We start from the raw sequence: 18,784 nt of genomic DNA, 5'->3' as shown, positions 1-18,784 counted from the left end.
CTTCATTGTATTTTGAAATGGGATTAATAATCTTTTGGAACAGAGGCTTGTTTTTCATCAGATGTTTAGCTTTTAAACTGTTAAATTACATAAGAATAATTCCATCCTAAATTTAAAACAGAATCTGGTTTTGGTACAAACTACTGGTTTTGAATTTTCCTATTTTAGAAATGGTGTTTGCAATACTCATACTAATGAGTATGACTTATACTAATGAATCACCATAAATTCTTTTAAAGTAGTCCTCATAGATGCAGAAAAGTCAGAATTAAAACAGTAATTTTGAGTGTGTGAATTGTATCATTCATTTCAATGGACAAATCATTTTGGTAGATCTGTGCTGAAACATCAAGCTGTCACTATAGATACCCACCCTTCTTACTGTTCCATGTCTGATTCTTTTAGGGAAAAGCTCAGCTAATAACTTTATTCTGCATCTCAAACAGCCTAAGTGTTCTGTTTCTCATCTAGATGCCACATTTCCTGGCCATTCTGACTGATTGACAAAATTTTATATAAGAATACCCAGGTCCTGAAAACATGGTTGCCATATAAATTGCAGTAATTTTACTCTTGACTTTTCTGTAGTGTATTTGACTCTTTATTTAGTAAGATAAAATAATATATTTCATTAAGGAGCTGCAGAATTCAAGGCTTGAGAATATACTAGGTTTTAACAGGCCTATACAATCGATTAGTAACTATTTAATTGAAAAAAAAAATTAGTCTAATCACTTTTAGCACATGAGTTATGTTCAGCCTGTAAACTCCTTATTATTCATATGCAGAGGGATGTGTCCAATGATTAAGACCCCCAAGGATTTGACTGAAAAAATAATCTGCATTTCTAAAGAAAAAATAAGCAGTAGGGTATTTAATTCTTAACAGAAATGTTGCGATGCACATCAAAGCATCACTAACTCTTAGTTTTAAAAACAGTATCTGCTACTTGCGTGTCCATTGGCTGGTTCACTGCTATATCTGTACTGTACAGTCTTGATCTAATAATTGCTTATTATGCAGTTGTTTATCTGCTCATTTGAAACATCCTGAAATTCAGTCTAGCTCAGCAAATTGCTGTGCTTAAGGCATTTTTACATTCTAGGAAATTATAATATCCCCAGAAGGCAAAGAATTAATAATAAAAATCCTCTTTTGTAAAAGATTATCATTGCAGAGCAAATGGAGCAGATCTTCCCTATCTTAGCACATTTAATATTCTCATCTTTTTCTATGAAAGTTTGATGGAAAGACTATGTGGAGATCACTGTTTTATTAACTTGTTAAGACACAAATTTACTGAATCAATGTAGCATATTGATTTCAGTGTCTGCTGTATGGAAAAACAGCAATAGTAATGGATGACTTCTAGACATTTCCATATGGAAGTTAGCTCATTCTTTAGATATTTTGTGATCTTGATTTGTCTGTTTAAGCTGGAACTAAGGAGTTAATGATTCAGATTACAAGGGTGCCTTGTTGTTTATTACTCAGAAGTTTTTCCTACCTCCCAAATTATTTATTCCTAGTATGCCCACCCTTATTGAATACTTTGCAAAGGATCCACAGTTTGTCTCATTCTATTAGAAACAGTATTCTGGTGAATAGATTTCTGGTTTGATAGGCAACAAACAGAAATTAGAACACTACATGCAGCACATTTTTCATCAGTTCTCAAATACTATTTGACCAATTAAGCATGCATCCATCTCTGGAGTGAGGGGGCTTTATCTAGTTCTTAAAATTCATTACATAATACAGATTACTTGAGCTAATAATTTTCCCTTATAATTTATAATTCCTTTCCTTTATAATTGCAAACATGCAAAGGTATACATCATAGCTAAGATATTTAAATAGAAGGAAAAAGGTAACCATCAAATGAAACTGAGATGCAATCCTCTAGGTACTTTCCTCGAAGTTTTTCCAGTTCACAGGCATACCTGTCTTCCAAGTTTTATTTTTCACTTCATATTTTGAGGAAAAAAAAGTCTTGCTGCTTAATCTAGGAGTTCAATGCTGATTTTATTTCCATTATTCATTTTCACATTGCACCATTCAAGCATCAAGCAAAAACCAAAGATCTCAGAGAGTATGCAGGCATCTGTGTTTCTTCACCCTATAAAATGAGTGATTCATGTAGGCAAGGGCTGAAATCATAGCAATACAATTCAGAAATTAATCTCCATGTATCTGCACTCTTACAATATTTTTCTAAAAAAGAAATGTTTTTAAGTTCTTTTCTCAGCTGTCTATGTTGTATCTCTTAGAGGTCACAAAACTTTCTACTAAGAAATCTTAATCATCTAAACAAAGAGTCCTTTCATTAGCAACATTAAGACTACACAGGTAAGTGGTTTCTGGGAATAAATTATGTATTTTTGGCCCAAGCCATCAGAAATATCTTCTGCATGTTTTCATCAAGCCTTGCCTTTAGAATTTATACAACAGATAGTTTAAATTTTTATTCTGAGTTTCAAAAATATGAATAATTACAGAAATATAAAGACGGAAATTGAAATAGAAATGCATATAGCATTTCCAAGTATGTAAAATTTGCTTCTGACATAAATTTAGATCACTATTTATTATTTTTATGTAAGCTATCAGCAAAGGGGTTTTAGATATAGCAGACTTATATGTTCTTGTGGATATACAGGATATACAGTGACCTACTTTGTAGAGATGGACGGAACAGTGTCTGTAAAAATATTTAAAGTGGGTCTGTAATGTAAAACATAATTTTAGAGAGTTGTTGAAGCAGCATGTTTTACATAAGCTCTTAGATATACTAAAGCAGTAACAATTATTCATCAAGTGATCTCAAAGCATTTCACAAAGACAGGAAAGTACTTTTTTATTCTACAAAATGGAAGTACGAAATCTGGAGTTTTATTTTACAAAGGATCAAGTATTTCAGTTGCTTAGAAACACAAAAATGAGACAGAAAGGTCCTGCCTTACAGTTAAGGAGCATGTCTATTCTCCACTGAAACTTTTGCAAAATTAAATGAAGCATAGCTCTATACATGTTCGTGAAGCCAAATAAATTGCCCAGGGTCTTCCAGCAACTCAATGACAGAGCTGGCAATGTTATTCCTGCCCTTGGGATCTTTATGAGGGGCCCTTTCTCCTTGACCATCCCTTCATCAATGCATTGACTGAAATGTGAAATCATTGTTTTACCTATATCAACATTGGAGTAACAGGCAAGAACTGAATATGACGAGGTGGTTCATCTGAGGAACTTTGACAAGATGTGCAGAACACAAGTGAACCAGAAGCACTTTATGACACATTCAGAACCTGAATTACAGTTTTAGTAATCATCAGTTCCCCTTCTTCTCTGTCATTTCTTTATTTAATATATTGCATGCAAGAGACTTACCGTGCAAGTTTTATAAGCTTGCAATAAAAATATAACAACTGTTGTATTAAATTATTTAAGCTGTAAACCATTGTAAAAAGCAGAAAAAGTTATATCGATGTGGAGACAGAAAAAATTATTGTGATGTAGTATAAAATATATTGTGCTGATTACTACAGAATTTTTGCCCAGTTTAGCATACTGTAAATCCTTGGTTGGCCTTAAGAATGAAACCGCATGTAGATTTTTGTAAAGAATTGTAGCAAATTGTTTAAGAAAAATGAATCTAAAATCAGATTTATAATTTAAAAACAAATCATCAAAAATGTGACAGCAGACAAAAAATATGTAAGAGGTCAAAAAGAGAGAATTGAGGCAAAGCAAAGGATCAGTGTATTTAAAATTTCCAGATTTCCCCCAAGGGAAAGCTAGGATTCTGAAGGAAATGGATAACCAAGTTTTTATTTTAAGCAAGTAGAATAGTATTTTTTTCTTTAGTGCTATGCTTTACTAAAGAATGTACCAATAATTTTGAATCTGGCTGTATTTATAGTAGTACCATTTGAAAGTGCTAGATTTACCAAAATTAGTAACTACAAAGGGAAACAAATGTATTTAGAATTAAGTTCTGACTGTAAATTATAAGAACCATTTAATTTTTCTTTATTCTACTTCTTTACTCCTGGTAAGTCAAAAATGAAACTGATTAAATGGTGGTGATTAATAGTCATAGTAATCATCCTCCTCCTTTAGCATTTTCCTGTTTCACCTTTTGATATTAACAGATTTTTTGGGACTTGTCATGACCACAGGTGTTCTTGTAGCAGGTTGCCAATTAGTTTTCTTTGCCCTGCAAAGTTATTTGTCTGAAATTCAGTTAGGCAGAGCATATTTCGTTGCCTTCTTTTCTACCAAAATGGGCTTTCTGCAAAAGAGAAAAGGAGGTGATGTCCTCATTCTATTGAATCTTCATAGTAGTGGTGTAATTGAAAAACCACCTTGCAAGAGAAGTGTTCTAAAAAGAAAAGCCAACTCATTCAGCTAATGTAGAGTAGGAAATACTGGTAAGACCACTCTAGTGATGATGTTCCAGGTATGAAATTCCCTGAGAAATTAAGGCCTAAGACATAAAGTATCAGTGTTGACCAAAGAGAGGGCTGTGTGGGCCTTTTAGCTTTACTTTAAAACTGACATCTCTTCTTAAACAATTTATTTCTCTCTACCTGTACTGCAAAATTGTTAAAAACAGATCTCATGCTGTTTAAAGATCACATCTTTAAACACAACGAAGCACAAGGATAAATTATGTTCTCACTGTGCCTGAAAGGTTGGGCTTCTGTTGGTAGAAAAGATAAAGGTCACCCTTCCATCACTTGCACTTCATGCTTTTTAAAAGTGGTTAAAGCACCACATACATTTTTCTTCTGAGCATTTTCGATTTCATTAATCCACTATCTCTTTGAGCGAGCATGGTTCTTAATGGGAATGTAGCTTAAGGCTCCAGAAGCAGAAATAGCTGTCAAAAGAACCAGTAATCCAGCAGAGGAGCTGTCAGTGCTGCTGACTAACTGGTCACCTGTGGGTCCTGGCCCACCTGATGGGTCTAGGGGCTGATCCACCTGGGTGAACCTGAAATCTTTAAGCAATAGACCAGCTCTGGGCATCTTTTTCATTTACTGCTGGGCTACACTGTGTACTTTATCTGTCACACAAAATACAAGATTTACACTGCAGTTTGTGTAATCCCAAAAGGCATTCTACATAAGTTTTTGGGATTTTTTTTTAAAAACAGATGTTTTGAGACCATGTATTTTGGTGAAGAAACAATCTTCTTTTTTTAAAATATAAATATTTGTGCGATAATTTAATTTTATTGCAGACTCGTGATACACTATGGTTTAAAATACATAGCAATGTTTAGTAAGAAATCATAATACAGTTAGATGTATAGCCTTATGACAGATATAATAGACTATTTTGTCACAAAGTCCACAGGTAGCTTTCAAACAACCTGTAAACAACCCCACCTACTGATGGTGGAAGAAGAGCAGAGGCCTCTAAGCAGTGAAGTTGTTTAACAACAGAGCACTGCTCTTCTGGGACTGTGATTTTAATTTCCAGACATCCAAGAGCAGCCCAAGCAAAAGGATGATTCAGTTCTTTGCCACTGTATTGCCGTTTGTGTGTCCTCACTGTGGTATGCTCTCAAGAGAAGGGGTGTATGCTGGGTCAGCATTTTGGATCAGTTGTTGGCTTTTCTACAAATTACCTCAACAAATAATGTAAGTCTTCCACTGTTTTCTGTGGCTCAGTTTCCTACCTGTCCTATGTTCCTTTTTCAGCTTTCAGGTTTTTTGTGTTAATGGTAAACTTGTGGTGGTAGACTTTGTCTGTTATTTAGTGTTTATTTAGTGCCTGATGTAAGTCTTGCTGAAGGCTTTTGTAAATTATGCTATTAATAACTTCGAGTTAGAGCAAAAATGACTTGCAGCTCAGATCACTATGTGGCCAAGTTGCAGGCTCTTTTTCTTTCATTTAGCTGTTGGCTGACACAGCTGAATGACTCTCCCAAGCCTCCTGTTCCCAATTCTGTAACAAACTATGAGCTCATATTACACAGGAAGCACTAGCACTGAGATTTATTTGTCATCCTTGGAGGCCATGAGAAGGAACAAAAGACTTTCATCTCTGTCTTTTTGTTCCTTGGCTGTAGGGAGTAAGAGGGTACTGATATCTTGGGTCACTGCCATACAGGATAAAAATCCAATTAATGTAAATCTGCCAGATCAAGGGGAAGTAAGCAGTGGGGCTATCAAGAGCCCACAGATTTCTGGGTGGACCATCAGCAACCTCTGACAGTGCAATTTCCCCATTAAAACAGAAGTTGGGTTTTGTTCCACCTCTAAATACTGATCTACCCTTTTTTTAAGCCTGTTCTGGCTAATTTTGCATAAGTTGTCAGTTGCAGCAGTAATGAAATTTTAGTCATTTGTTGACTCACTCAGCACAAAAGGCAGTGAATGCCATGACCACTCTGTTACATCTTCCAGGCAGCGTTGATTAAACTGCTGTGAAGCCAGACTTGGATCAATACGAATGATCTTCATTGACCTAATAATGTATTTAATATGTTCAGTGTACTTATATCTGTTTCTGTTAGAATACGCTGTTTACATTAGTGCAGGAGATTGATTTAAAGTTTCAGTTCTTTACAATGGTAAACATTAGAAATAACTGCATTAGTTTGCACATGATACTATATATAAATCTACCATGCAATCTCCTCAGCAGGTGTAAATTAGCATAGCTACCATTTATAGTTGTTGAGAATCTGGCCTAGAAACTGAAAACAATTATTCCATCAGTATTATTTTAAATGATCACAGCTTAACTTGACATAAAACAAGTATCACTTAATCTTCTCTGTACCCAATCGAAAGATACTTAACACAACATCTTTTAGAAATCTTTTCTATTATTTATAGACTAAATTCTCCTACCAGCAGATATATGTGGTGTCCTCTAATTATATAAACATCTCTTTGTTGTCCTGCCTTTTGGATGCACTGTCTCCAGTCAGGTATTTGTTTAACCCACTGGCTTTGAAGATTATTTAGCAGACTTCAATAAACGAACAAATGTGGAAGCTGTACCAAACATATCACTTGGGGATGTCAAAGCACTTAACAAACATTGTTACAACTTAGTCCATGTGTAACCACTGAAGGACATATTTGCTTCAGTATGTCTAGTGACAGCTTCTTAAAAAATATACTTAAGTGAATTTAACACTTGTGAAAGGTGCCAGATTGACAGGCCCTGAAGATAAAAGTTCCTGCATTACCAGCAGGCACAGCCAGGCTTCCTACACACACTGCCCCACCAGTGTCCCCAACCCTACCTGAAGGGCACAGCAACCAACTGTCTACAGCTTGCAAATCTGCCCATCTCGTGCTCCTGGACTATGGGCCAAGAGTCAGTAGCTGTGATTTGACCTAAGGGTGAAAAACCAAGTACCATAGTTATTGCACAGGTGCTGTTGCAGTTGATCATTTTCACACCAAGTTTTCAACTAATCTGGGAAAAAAAAATGAAGTACATGTTTATCTGATTCAGAGTCAACAAAAACATGTGTGAGCCTCTAGTGAATCCTGTGGTTCTATCTGCCCACATGAGCACATTCAGGTGAGACTATATGAGTGAACAAGTACATACACACACTGTGAAGTGCATTCTTAAATGCCTACTGAAAAATGGCTCCTTACTGCTTCCTATGTTTGTAATAATCTGTTTCCATTCATAACTCATCCCTGCTTGGTGTCATTACAGCCCATCCTCCCCAGAGATTCTGGACACAGCTGGCATACAAATTCAATAACCATCCACCCCATAAAGAGACTGGATGATTACAGGGTTGAAGGATAGCACACAGGGAAAACAGGCTCGTGATCTTTGCACTCTGTCATGGTTTTAGAAAAGGCACTTTTAGAAAAGTTCTCCTCTGAGTGATTGTACTTGGAAAGTTCAGTCCTCCCTTTTCTTTGAAATTATATTTAGACCTCACTGTGAGTATTGGAAGGGCATGCTTAAGTGTTTCTTTATTTAGTACAGAAGACTAATGATTTTAAACAAAAGTGCACATTTATAACCTTGTATAGGCCGATTCTCAGTCTGTATATAGGACAGGACTAAAACCAGAACACTGGAAAACACACAGTGATGAGTTTTCATGTTCTGCTATTTTCTAAGCTGTAGCCAGCAGCTTGAAACAATTGCTATGGAAGCCAAACTTTAATTCTTTTTATTGAGAAACAGCCCTAACTAATACACAGAGGAGCTCAGCAACATTTGTTTATCTTTAAAAGAGTCACATTTATTTCTGCAATTTGCCATTGATGTGCATGATAACATACCTAATTGGGCTGGTACTGTGTGCACGTTGGAAGGTAACTACTAAAGTTGGGTGGCTTGTAGCTGTTTTAGGGATGGCATTTCGGCGTGAAATTGTAATTGTTGTAAATATTCATGTATTTTATGATTATCATTGCCTTATTTCCTTCTCTTCTCAGCATTTCTAGTGTATCTTTCACACTGTACCACTTTAGGAAGCATCCCTACCAGCCTAAGTCCATACTACACCTAGGATGAAGTTTAGGTTTCAAAATCTGGGAGGAAGTTCACGACAGAATGTATACTTGGAAGAGGATGTTTTAGGATGGCAGTGTCCATGAACCCTGCTTGAATATGTTTCCTCACCCAGACTCAGTTTTCCTGTGCAGGCTGTCTAGTATAAAAAAAAAGACCATTTTAGGTCATCTTCTCTTTCACAGGTTTGATCTCTTTAGTACTGGTTTCATGTTTTATTCAATCTAGTTTCAAATACTCAGTGTACCTGAGCGGACTGTTTTTGGGTTGGTGTTTTTTTTTGTTTTGTTTTGTTCTGCATGTATTTGTATAGTACCCCAATGGCATTTTCTTTTCATTAATTTTATTCAGTTTTTTACCTATATCATGTTATAAGTCTCACTTCCACCTGCTACTTTTTGCCTGCCAGTACTATTAATTCTCTCTTCATCAACTACCTTTTTAATATTTTTGACCTAGTAGCTGGCCTTTTGCTTTCAGAAAGACAAAAGGCTTTTCTTGTCTGCTAATGAGAGAAGAGGAGGGCAACACCAGCGACCTTCTCCTACAGAATGACAATGCTTCGCTCCCAGAAAGATGCAGAGGAAGAGAAAACTATGATTATCAGTTTTTTTTCTAAGTATACTTGGGCACCACTGAAAAGACTATTTAGAAGCAAAGGCTTCCTAAAGTTTACCTACCCCCTTCTGAAGGTCTTTCTCAGTTCATTAGTTGAAAAGTCATTATAGATGTGAAGTGTTGCTTTAATTTTGATTTTAAAAGGCTAGAAACTAGAATTCCTTATTAGGGAATGATAGGAGAGAGTTTCTTTCAGGACTGACTTAAACAGAAGCCTTCAGAAGAATAGAAAGGGGTTGCTTCATTCCCATCTTCATGTAAATTGAATTACAGGGTTTAGTAAGTGAAACAGATCATAAGATAAACCCCGCAGAGGCCAGGAAGCACTAATTAACGCCCACAGTGAGTAACTTTTCTGAAATTGGTCTTTAATCAAACTTTGCTCTGAAAACAAAACAAGATACTGTGGCAGCTTGATAAAAGAGATGCATCACCAAGGCTGACAGGCCCACAATCAAACCAATACTAAAAATAACTGTTTTGTCTACTAATTTTCTTTCAGATGCTAAAAAAATGCATGAGCTACAGTCTAAAAAGGCTTGTACAGCTACTCAGCCAAGTGACTCAGCTCTAGAAAAGTGAGGGCCCTGTAGATGTTAATGCCTTCCCTGATTGTGAGTGAGCCCTTTTTCTTTCCCACACCTTCCTGTTGAAACAGAGGAACAGCAGAGAGGATTGTGAGGCTGGGCGAGGAAGAGGCAGCATCTGAGTTCCTTCAGAGATGAACATTTTATACCAGCTGTCCCTCTCCTCTTGCTGCTGGTCATGCAGAGTTCAGGCATCCTAACTGACTTATTGGTGTGGATTAAGATAAGCCAGTCACTCCTTTTTCTTGTATCTCAGAGGAACAGTAAGGTCCATGACTGCTGCCTTTTGTGCACACAACTTCTCCTCACTAAATCTGAGAGCAGGAGTTATCAGTATAGCATGCAGGGAAACACAGCTCATTTTCCTCATTTCTTTTCATCTGCTCAGCTGTAGGAAAAGTTGCTACAATTCCTGTGGGTACCCATCAAGCCTAGAGCAGCCTTCATTATGTTTTCACTATAGCTTGCTTAAAAACATTGCTAGAACTTTTAGGTTTGGGATAAATTCCAAAGGGACAAGAAGTCCACTGCACAAACAGGACTAGCAGTGAAATATAACAGAGTGGTAATATTCTCTTTATAGCAGATTTTTCTCTTGGCACAAAAAAGACATAGACCTGTTCAAGTAGGTCCATAGGAAGGCCACAAAAATGTTGAGAGGAGTGGAACATCTCTCTCCAGTGAGGAAAGACTGAGATAGTTGGGGTTATTTAGCTTGTAGAAGGCTCTTGGGAGATTGTTTATTGGCCTTCTAATACGTACAGGGAGCTTATTAGAAAATAAGAGAGACTTTTTAATAGGGCTTGTAGTGACAGTATACCCCTTATCCAAGGAGTAATGGTTTTAAACTAAAAGAGGGTAGATTCAGACTAGATATGAGGAAGAAGTTTTTTACAACGAGGGCAGTGAGACACTGGAACAGGTTGCCCAGAGAGGTGATTGATGTCTCATCCCTGGAAACTTTTCAGGTGAGGTTGAATGATGCTCTGAACCACCTGATCTGGTTGAAGATGGCTCTGCTTATTGCAGGGGATGGACTAGATGAGCTTTTAAAGGTCCCTTCTAACTCAAACTATTTAATGATTCCATTATTCCTCTTGGTGAATGCTCTGCTGGGGGAAGTGTTGTCCTCTTTCTATGTCCAAAGTGACAGAGTCCTATCAGTCTGGATCCCAATAATTGTATCCTTCACAAAAGAGGTTGCAATAATTTAAAATGGTTCTCCAGTATTAGGGACAAGCTGAAAAATGATGGCTAACATTGGCCTTAGTGCTTTCAATATAGGCTGTATTTTCATCTGTTAGGTGGTTAAATGAAAAAGGTATTTTCATTAATACAACTAAAACTAGTTTAGTGGGAGAAGAAGTCTGTCAGTATAGATGGGTCCATGTGAGGAAATCTTGGAGATAGGTTTTTATGAAAGAATTGTTTGCAAATACAGACATGCAGATCTGGCTGCCTTGGCAGCTGACCGGGCATATGACTTGAGTTCCAAACACAACTACCATTCCCTCTGTAATTTATTTTTTTTTAATTTGTGATATGTATACTTACAAATAGGCTTGAAACAGTAAATCTGGGGATTTTTTTGAAGTCTAAATTATACCAGTTACATTTTTTGTTAAAAATTGTTATTGTGTATTTACCATTCAACAGGAAAACTCATTTATCAGTTGTTGTCATTGAAAGAAGGGAGAGAAATCTAGACACAGTTTAAAAAATCTCAACCACACAGATTATGTTATGAAAGAACACAAGTTGTTTTATAGTCACAATTCCAAGAACTGGCATAGGAAATCGCAGGTTTGAAGTGGTTTCACAGCCTTATCCAAACTCCTGCTGGTCATTTGTCTCATATATCATGGCTATAACAGACTTCCCCTGCAATTCAAAGCAACTGCTTAACTTGTATTCAGATAAATATCCTAGGTCAGAGTGACTGAAGTGCATCATCAGTATTCCATGAAGGAGCTTACATCAGTTTTGAAAAACCTTAAAAGTCCCTTAAAAGTACAATGACCAACATGAGATAATGTCATCAAGAAGAGTAATAAAAAGCATAAGGCACCACATGAAAAGCCAAGTATTGGACTGTGAAAAATACCCATGTTGTGATTTAAAATCTTTATAGCTGCAGCAAAAAAAAAACAAAATCAGCACAAAGTCATATTTTGCCAGGTGACTCCCTTTTATATTCCAACATTATAATTTTGTTTACTGGGTTTGATTTTATTTTGGATAGAAAGGTATTAATTGCAATGATGCAAGCAAACTCTGCAGGTTTTCCCAAATCTTATATTCCACTACATCATTTTATATTAAGAAAAATATGTGAAAAACCCTGGACTGTAAAAACAGACAATATTTTAAAGCACAGCTTCTGTTCTTGCTGTAGTTGAACACCACAGAGACAGTCAGCTGGATGTTTAAGAAAGGGAGGGGCATCTTCAGTTCCTCATGTTTCACCTTTTCATTGCACTGCCTGATCATTTAAGGCAGAGGCTTGTTCCAGACAGCTTTAATTAAACTATGCTGTGAAACTGAATATAGATCAATTGAAATGATCCATAACAAGCTAATCATGTATTTAACAGTGTTCAGTCCAGTTCAGTCACCTTCTAACATTTCTGTGGCTTTACATTCATGTGGCAAAGCCCTGGGTGTGTATATGTATTTTTAATCCATCTCATTAGTGACCATATGCTTTGGCTTCAAGGGAGACAAGAACTGTCTGCAATCTGCCAGGGATTTAGGGACATCAATAATTTGTGAATAGTCATGTTGGTACTGGTCGAAGGGTTAAGTGTTCTGCGCACCAGGGGCAGATCTTTTGGGACTGGAACTCTTAGTCAACTGTTAGGAACCTGATCCCCTCTGATGCATCTTTTCAAAGTACATGCTGCATGTCAGATCTCTGCAGCAGAAGCAATGGAGCTTTATTAGCTCAGGGATTTAAAACCTGCTCTAAGCAATGTAACAATATATTTTGGTTAAAAAGTGAAGGAAAGATAGAAGTAATATGAAAGTGATTTTTTATGTACTGGGCTAAATGTGATCTTCCTTCGTGCTACCATTTTCCTTTTTGCTACCATTTTCCTTTTTTATATGAGCTATTAGATTACTACTCCCCTGCAGATATACAGTGAAGCAAGAGTATGGTAACAATGACAGGGACCTGATTTTGAAAAATGTAAATGGATTCTGTGGCCTCACCTGATACTGCCTAAATCCAGCTGAGGCCAGTGACAGCAAAGATGTAGAAATCACCTCCTAGTTTTTTGGAATGATCCTTTAGAAGCCCTCCGAGTGCTGCTTTTTCTACCTAGTATATAAATTACCTTTAAAAACAACAGCTTACACTCTTAGTTTGTGCCATACTATATGGAAGGGGTGCTGAGTCAGCATGAGAAATCAATTATTGATTTCAGTATCCTGTCTTCACAAAGTGATGGCAGAAATAGATGGTAATGCCAGAATACACTGAATAAATATTGTTCATTTTTAAGTTTTAGTTATGTCCATACTCCTCAGCTGCACCCAGGTTAAAAAAAAAAATATATATATAGATAGATATAGTAGTGCAGGAAGACACTTCATATGGAACCTGCTCCCTGAATTTCTGTGGATTATTTGGGAGCAAGGGAATCCATCTTGCAGGTTGAAGTTCACCTGCTTTGAGCAGGTCCAAACCCCCTGCTTTGGGTAGGACATGTTTCACTAGACCAGATTGCCCTGTGCTCCATCCAACCTGGCCAGGAACACTTCCAGGGATGGGGCATCCACAATTTCTCTGGGCCTCACCACACACAGTAAAAAATTTTGTCCTAATATCTAATTTAAACCTACTCTTTTCCAGTTTGAAGCCGTTTCCCCCTTGTCCTATCATTACAGTCGCTCTCCATCTTTCTGGTACAGTCCCTTTATGTACTGGAGGGCCACAATAAGGTCACACTGAAGCCTTCTCCAGGCTGAACAAACCAAATTTTCTCAGCCTTTCCTTGTAGGAGAGGTTCTCCATCCTTCTGATCATCTTCAAGGCCTCCTCTGGAGTCACTCCAGCAGCTCCGTGTCCTTCCTGTGCTGGCAGCCCAGAGCTGATGCAGCCCTGCAGGTGGGCTCTCACCAGAGCAGAGCAGAGGGGCAGAATCCCCTCCCTGGCCCTGCTGCCCACACTGCTTTGGATGCAGCCCAGGACACGTTTGGCTCTCTGGGCTGGGAGTGCCCATGGCTGGGTCATGTCAGCCTCTCAGCCAGCAGCACCCCCAAGTCCTTCTGGGCAGGGCTGCTCTCCATCCCCTGCTCTGCATCTCCATCCCACAGGCTGTTCATCCCCAGCCTATACTGACACCAGGGGTGGTCCCAATCCAGATGCAGCACCTTGCACTTGGAATTCTTAAATCTCAAGAGATTCCCATGGGCCCACCTTGAGCTGTGTTGTAATGGCAACAAGGACATGGATGTCAGGCAGCACGGTGTCTTCCAGCTTTTCCTGTTTACATGCTGCATGTGTTGGTGTAAAGGCACCTCAGCTGGGCTGTCAGCTGTGTCAGCTTCCTAGAGGAACACCCCTTAATTTCTTTGAGATACTTCCTTCATGTTTCCCTGTTGACTTCTGTTACCTCAGGAGTCCCTGGGTGGCCTGCATAAAACTGCAAGTGTGCTGCAACGTGGCTAGCATAATTAGTGTGGACTCTCAGGAAATGAAAACATCCACAATGTACACCACTTGTTTGCTGCTTGATGATCAGTTGGTTTTGCTTGTACTTATCCTGTATCAGGGCAGTTTAAATAACTGTAAGACTGTCATCAGTCATCTATAGCCACTAATAAACTTCCAGTAAGCACACTCATTGTAACCCTTTGTCCTTTACTTGTTTTTGCTTTTAAAATCAACTTTTGTAAGTACGGCATACAACTGAGCAAACATTCCCCATATATGATATAAAAGGAAGGACATTTTTGAAAATCTTTGTAATCAAACAAAGAGATACTTATTTAGAAAACACTCATGGCTCTTATTTATCTAAAATCATATTTTGAATGAGTAAAAAAATATAAATAGTGTCTTCATTAATTTCCCATCATTAAGAATATATTAAGAATATACAATTAGTATTGAAAGATTTAGAGTAACCTATTATAGCAGGTAAAATATATAGCTGTCAATTTTTTTAGTTTGCTATAATTTCATAGGTTGCCACAGATCTACTAATTGTATGTTGTCTTCTGTGAGACCTTAGAGTACAATTTTACTGTTTTAGAAGACCCAATCTCTGCTTTTTATGGGAAGTTGGCATGAACAGACTTTTATCCATAATTTTTAAGTGCATAAATATGCACATCTAAGCTGCATTGCTTTCATATCAAACTAATTGATTTGTAAATACAGTAAAATATTTAGAGGCATATGTCCCAGATTTTTATCCACATTTCATTTATACATATAGGCAGTGGCAATAAAAAAGGCACTAGTCTTTAGGAAAGGTGGCTCTTCCTGGTTGGCAAGCAAGGCCACTAGGGTACATTCAAATGTAAATATTTATGGCTATTTTGGCCAAAATATTGGCCACCTCAAGCCCACCAAAGAATGGAGTCCCATTTTAAAATTCTCCCTTTAAAACAGAACTTGTTTTGGTAGCTTTTAGCACTGATTCACAGCTTTTAAGCCTGTGCATAAAATGCTAAAGTCTCAAATTGTATTTTCACAATTTTAATTGATTAAAAAATAAATGTAATTTTAATTGGGTGAAATCAGTCATTTTAAGGTGGCTTGTCTTTACCCCTTCCACTAAAGCCTTCTGAGTCAGCACAGCCATAAAGTTCTCTGAGGTCAAATTTTTCAAGAAAAATGCTAGTTGATAGTTAATTACCAGGTCAATGCTGAATATCTGTAATACAGAGAATGAGTTCCTTTTTGCACACCAGATGAAGAAGTCCTTTGACCTTTGAGGTGGCTGTTGATCTTTGGCTCTCCCTTATATGTCTTCACTTCCAAAATCTATGATGCTAATACAAAAAGAAGACTGGTACTGTCTTTGCAATATTTTGTAGGCAGCATTGCCATTATTACATTAATTTGTGCTACTGCTGCTAGATAAAAAGAGAGGAGTTTTGGCTTCAGTGAATACAATTGCAAAATTCCTGTTTTATCCTGGATGAGGTAACACTTTGACTGAACTGCCTATTCGCAGTTTCACAGGCAGTGACGCCAAAAAAAAAGCTCTGACAGTCTGCAAGTTCTGCCCTCTTTACACCCTTTCTAGCCAAGATTGCTTAGTGTTATAAAGAATTGCCATAATCCCAGAAGCTGCTGACAGAAATACGTTATTGAAACAAGAACCTTTGCAGGCTATACCTTATCATTAGGAAACTGTCTTTTGTGGGTCATTCAGCGGGTTTTCGGTAGTTTTCTTTAGGGGTCTGTGTGGCTTGATTTCCAGCATGTTCACTGAGGCTGAGCACAACCAAGAATGTCTTGATGCCAAGTTTAAATTTACCATTCTTTACTTTTCTTCTGTACTGTAATTAGATCTTCTCAACTATTAATTCTGATCCTGTAATGCACTTTTAAATTCGCAAACTTCTGCCACAGATACCAGTGCCTTTAGAGCTTCTTGTAGCCAGGTTCTGTATTTTTAGCAGTTTGAATCTTACTGTAATTCCAGATATTCAGTCATATATGTTGCCATTCCTGGACTTCCTCCATTATGTCTTCAAGATGGCATGCATCCATTGAGTACAAATTGAAATTAAGTTCATAATGTTTTTAAAAATGGCCACTTTAACTTCTCTTTTGATTGATGCCCCGCAATGGGACTGAGAGAAGAGTTTCATTTACAGACAACTATTTGCTGATCGTCCAAATATCAAAAATTACAAAGAACTGAATTTCAGCTGACCTTTTGGTATTTCTACTACTGCTCTACTTCAGTTCTCTTCAGTATCTATAATCAACAGACCGCTCACTCACTCAAGGTTGAGAAATATGCATTTAACTGTTTTGCTGAATTCTGGCCTTAGGCAACATCTAAAGTTAATCTCAATTAGTCAAAAAGGAGGTGGGAGATTTTCCTTCTATATAAAATGAAAATTTAAGAGATGCATTTCACTTCATTTTGTTAAGTGCTACTCCACAATATTTTTCAGAAAAGTATTTAGAAATCATTCTTAAGAGATAGGGCACAATAAGACAAGGGGGATTCATTTGTTGTTTTGTTTCTATTTTAGGACTGCAAGAATACCTTGAAAAATATTTGGAAGAGAAGACCCCAGCTCTGATTTTAGTACCTGTGGTGGATTTACCTGACAAAGATATTATTCATATAACATGCTGGCTAAGCTAGCAGTTTAAAGGAGATGAGTTGATATCAAAACACGCATACATTCCACCCAGGAGAGAGCAAAGAAAGGAGCTGATACTAACTCCATTGGATACTTTCATGAAGCAATATTTTTAAGGCAAGTTGAATTGCCTTGTTAATGATGTCTTGTGATATGTGACAGAGTCAGGTTTGCATGAAGAATAAAGCTTTCTTTTAAAAACAATGTACTTTTTTCTGACTTGTTTTTAGATGTATGCAGGTTATAGCAGGTGGCTTCTGAGAGATGCAGTTGGTGTGATCACATTGGTTCTTTGATACATTTAGGTCTGGTCACAATACACCAATTATAACTTTAGATCATTTGGATGGAGGTGAAACTAGAATATTTCCTCCAACACTGTTTTAAAAACTAGATTCCTTTCAATTCTATGTGGAATTTACTCACTTCAGGCCAACTCATGAAAAACTTATTTGTGGCCAGATTTTAACCATTTCCTAGTTCTGAGGAAGAATTATTCAGAGTGGTATTTAGGATGCACATTTTACTGAAACAAATAATGGAAATGATGGCCAGACAGTAGGATTTGCCCCTTGCTTTCTAATCCAGGGCTATTTTTGTGTTTTATATCTAGTAGTTAGCTGTTATTAAAGAGCTACCAACATTCAGGTAACTACCAGCTACCAGTATTCACACCTATCATAGACCCCGGGCTTCCGTTTTCTTCATAAAATCAGCAGGAGTTTTACCACTGCTTTCACTAAAACAGGCTCAGACACACAGGTGAAGCACCTGTCAATTTCATTACAGCTGATATTTTACTCATTAGATAAGGTCAGTACAGAAAAGAAAGCCTTTTGAACTTTGCTTGAAGCAGTAATGCACTGCAGAAAAATCTTACTTTCAGACAAAGGCTACAAAATTAAATCTTCAAGAACGAGTATCAGATCTTTGCTTTGCCTATATTCTGCATCTATATATTCTCTTCCACAGTGTGAGCACTGGAGCTAGGAGATGAGCACTCCAAGTTATCCCTCTCTGTCCTCAGCATATATCTGAGATACCTCCACAAAAGGCAACAGTACGGCAGGACATTCACATTGAGGTGACAGCAAGGTGGACTTAGCACTCCAGTTTAATTTTCTTACCCACTATCAGAAATGCACTTGGCAGCAACTGATATAAAACAAGAGACTAAAGATAAGAGGATCCTCCTCTGTTAGAACTTCTACATGCCCTGCATACTATGCTGATCAATACTTGAAATTAGAAACTGTTAAATGTTATTGTTCCTTATTATTGTTCCAATAATATGGCAAAGCTGCCATCTTCTTTAGTAAGAAATACTTTTTTTTCACAGATCTTTAAATGTTTTTGAAAGGGACAAGGCAAAGAATCTTTTATATAACAGTGTATAAATAAATGGTTGATTTAATTTCTTAAGGAAAAAGGGATGAATCTGTTAACAAATACATTAGTTGATTAGCATTCAGGATCATTTTTAGGTTAGACTTAAACACATTTGATCCTTTCCCACGATCAGAAAAGGACTCGTTAATACCTGGATGTGCCTGGTTCATTTGAATTCTACTTTTTTAGAAGGCTAAATCATTTTCTCACTTCTCCCTGGAACTACCAGTATTTCATTTCTCTCAGTGTGGAGTGTCCATGGGCCAGAGACACAATGGACTGTAAGAGAAGAAGAGAAGATGTACTTTCACAGAGATAAGGATGAAGCTTATTTATTC

General features: G+C 37.2%; 1 protein-coding gene across 1 annotated transcript in view; it reads left to right on the top strand.

The window, feature by feature from the left end:
- The window catches only part of DPH6 (diphthamine biosynthesis 6), a 199,988-nt gene extending 182,727 nt beyond the window's left edge, over positions 1 to 17,261 (top strand). Inside the window, exon 15 of the mRNA XM_053980646.1 lies at positions 16,944 to 17,261. Coding sequence (XP_053836621.1) covers positions 16,944 to 17,059 — 116 coding nt within the window. The 3' untranslated portion in view covers positions 17,060 to 17,261. The remainder of the gene's footprint in view (positions 1 to 16,943) is intronic.
- Positions 17,262 to 18,784: the final 1,523 nt, after the last annotated feature.

Source organism: Vidua macroura, chromosome 6 (genome assembly GCF_024509145.1).
Source record: "Vidua macroura isolate BioBank_ID:100142 chromosome 6, ASM2450914v1, whole genome shotgun sequence".
NCBI classification, from domain to species: Eukaryota; Metazoa; Chordata; class Aves; order Passeriformes; family Viduidae; genus Vidua; species Vidua macroura.
This window is presented reverse-complemented; position numbering and strand designations above follow the sequence as displayed.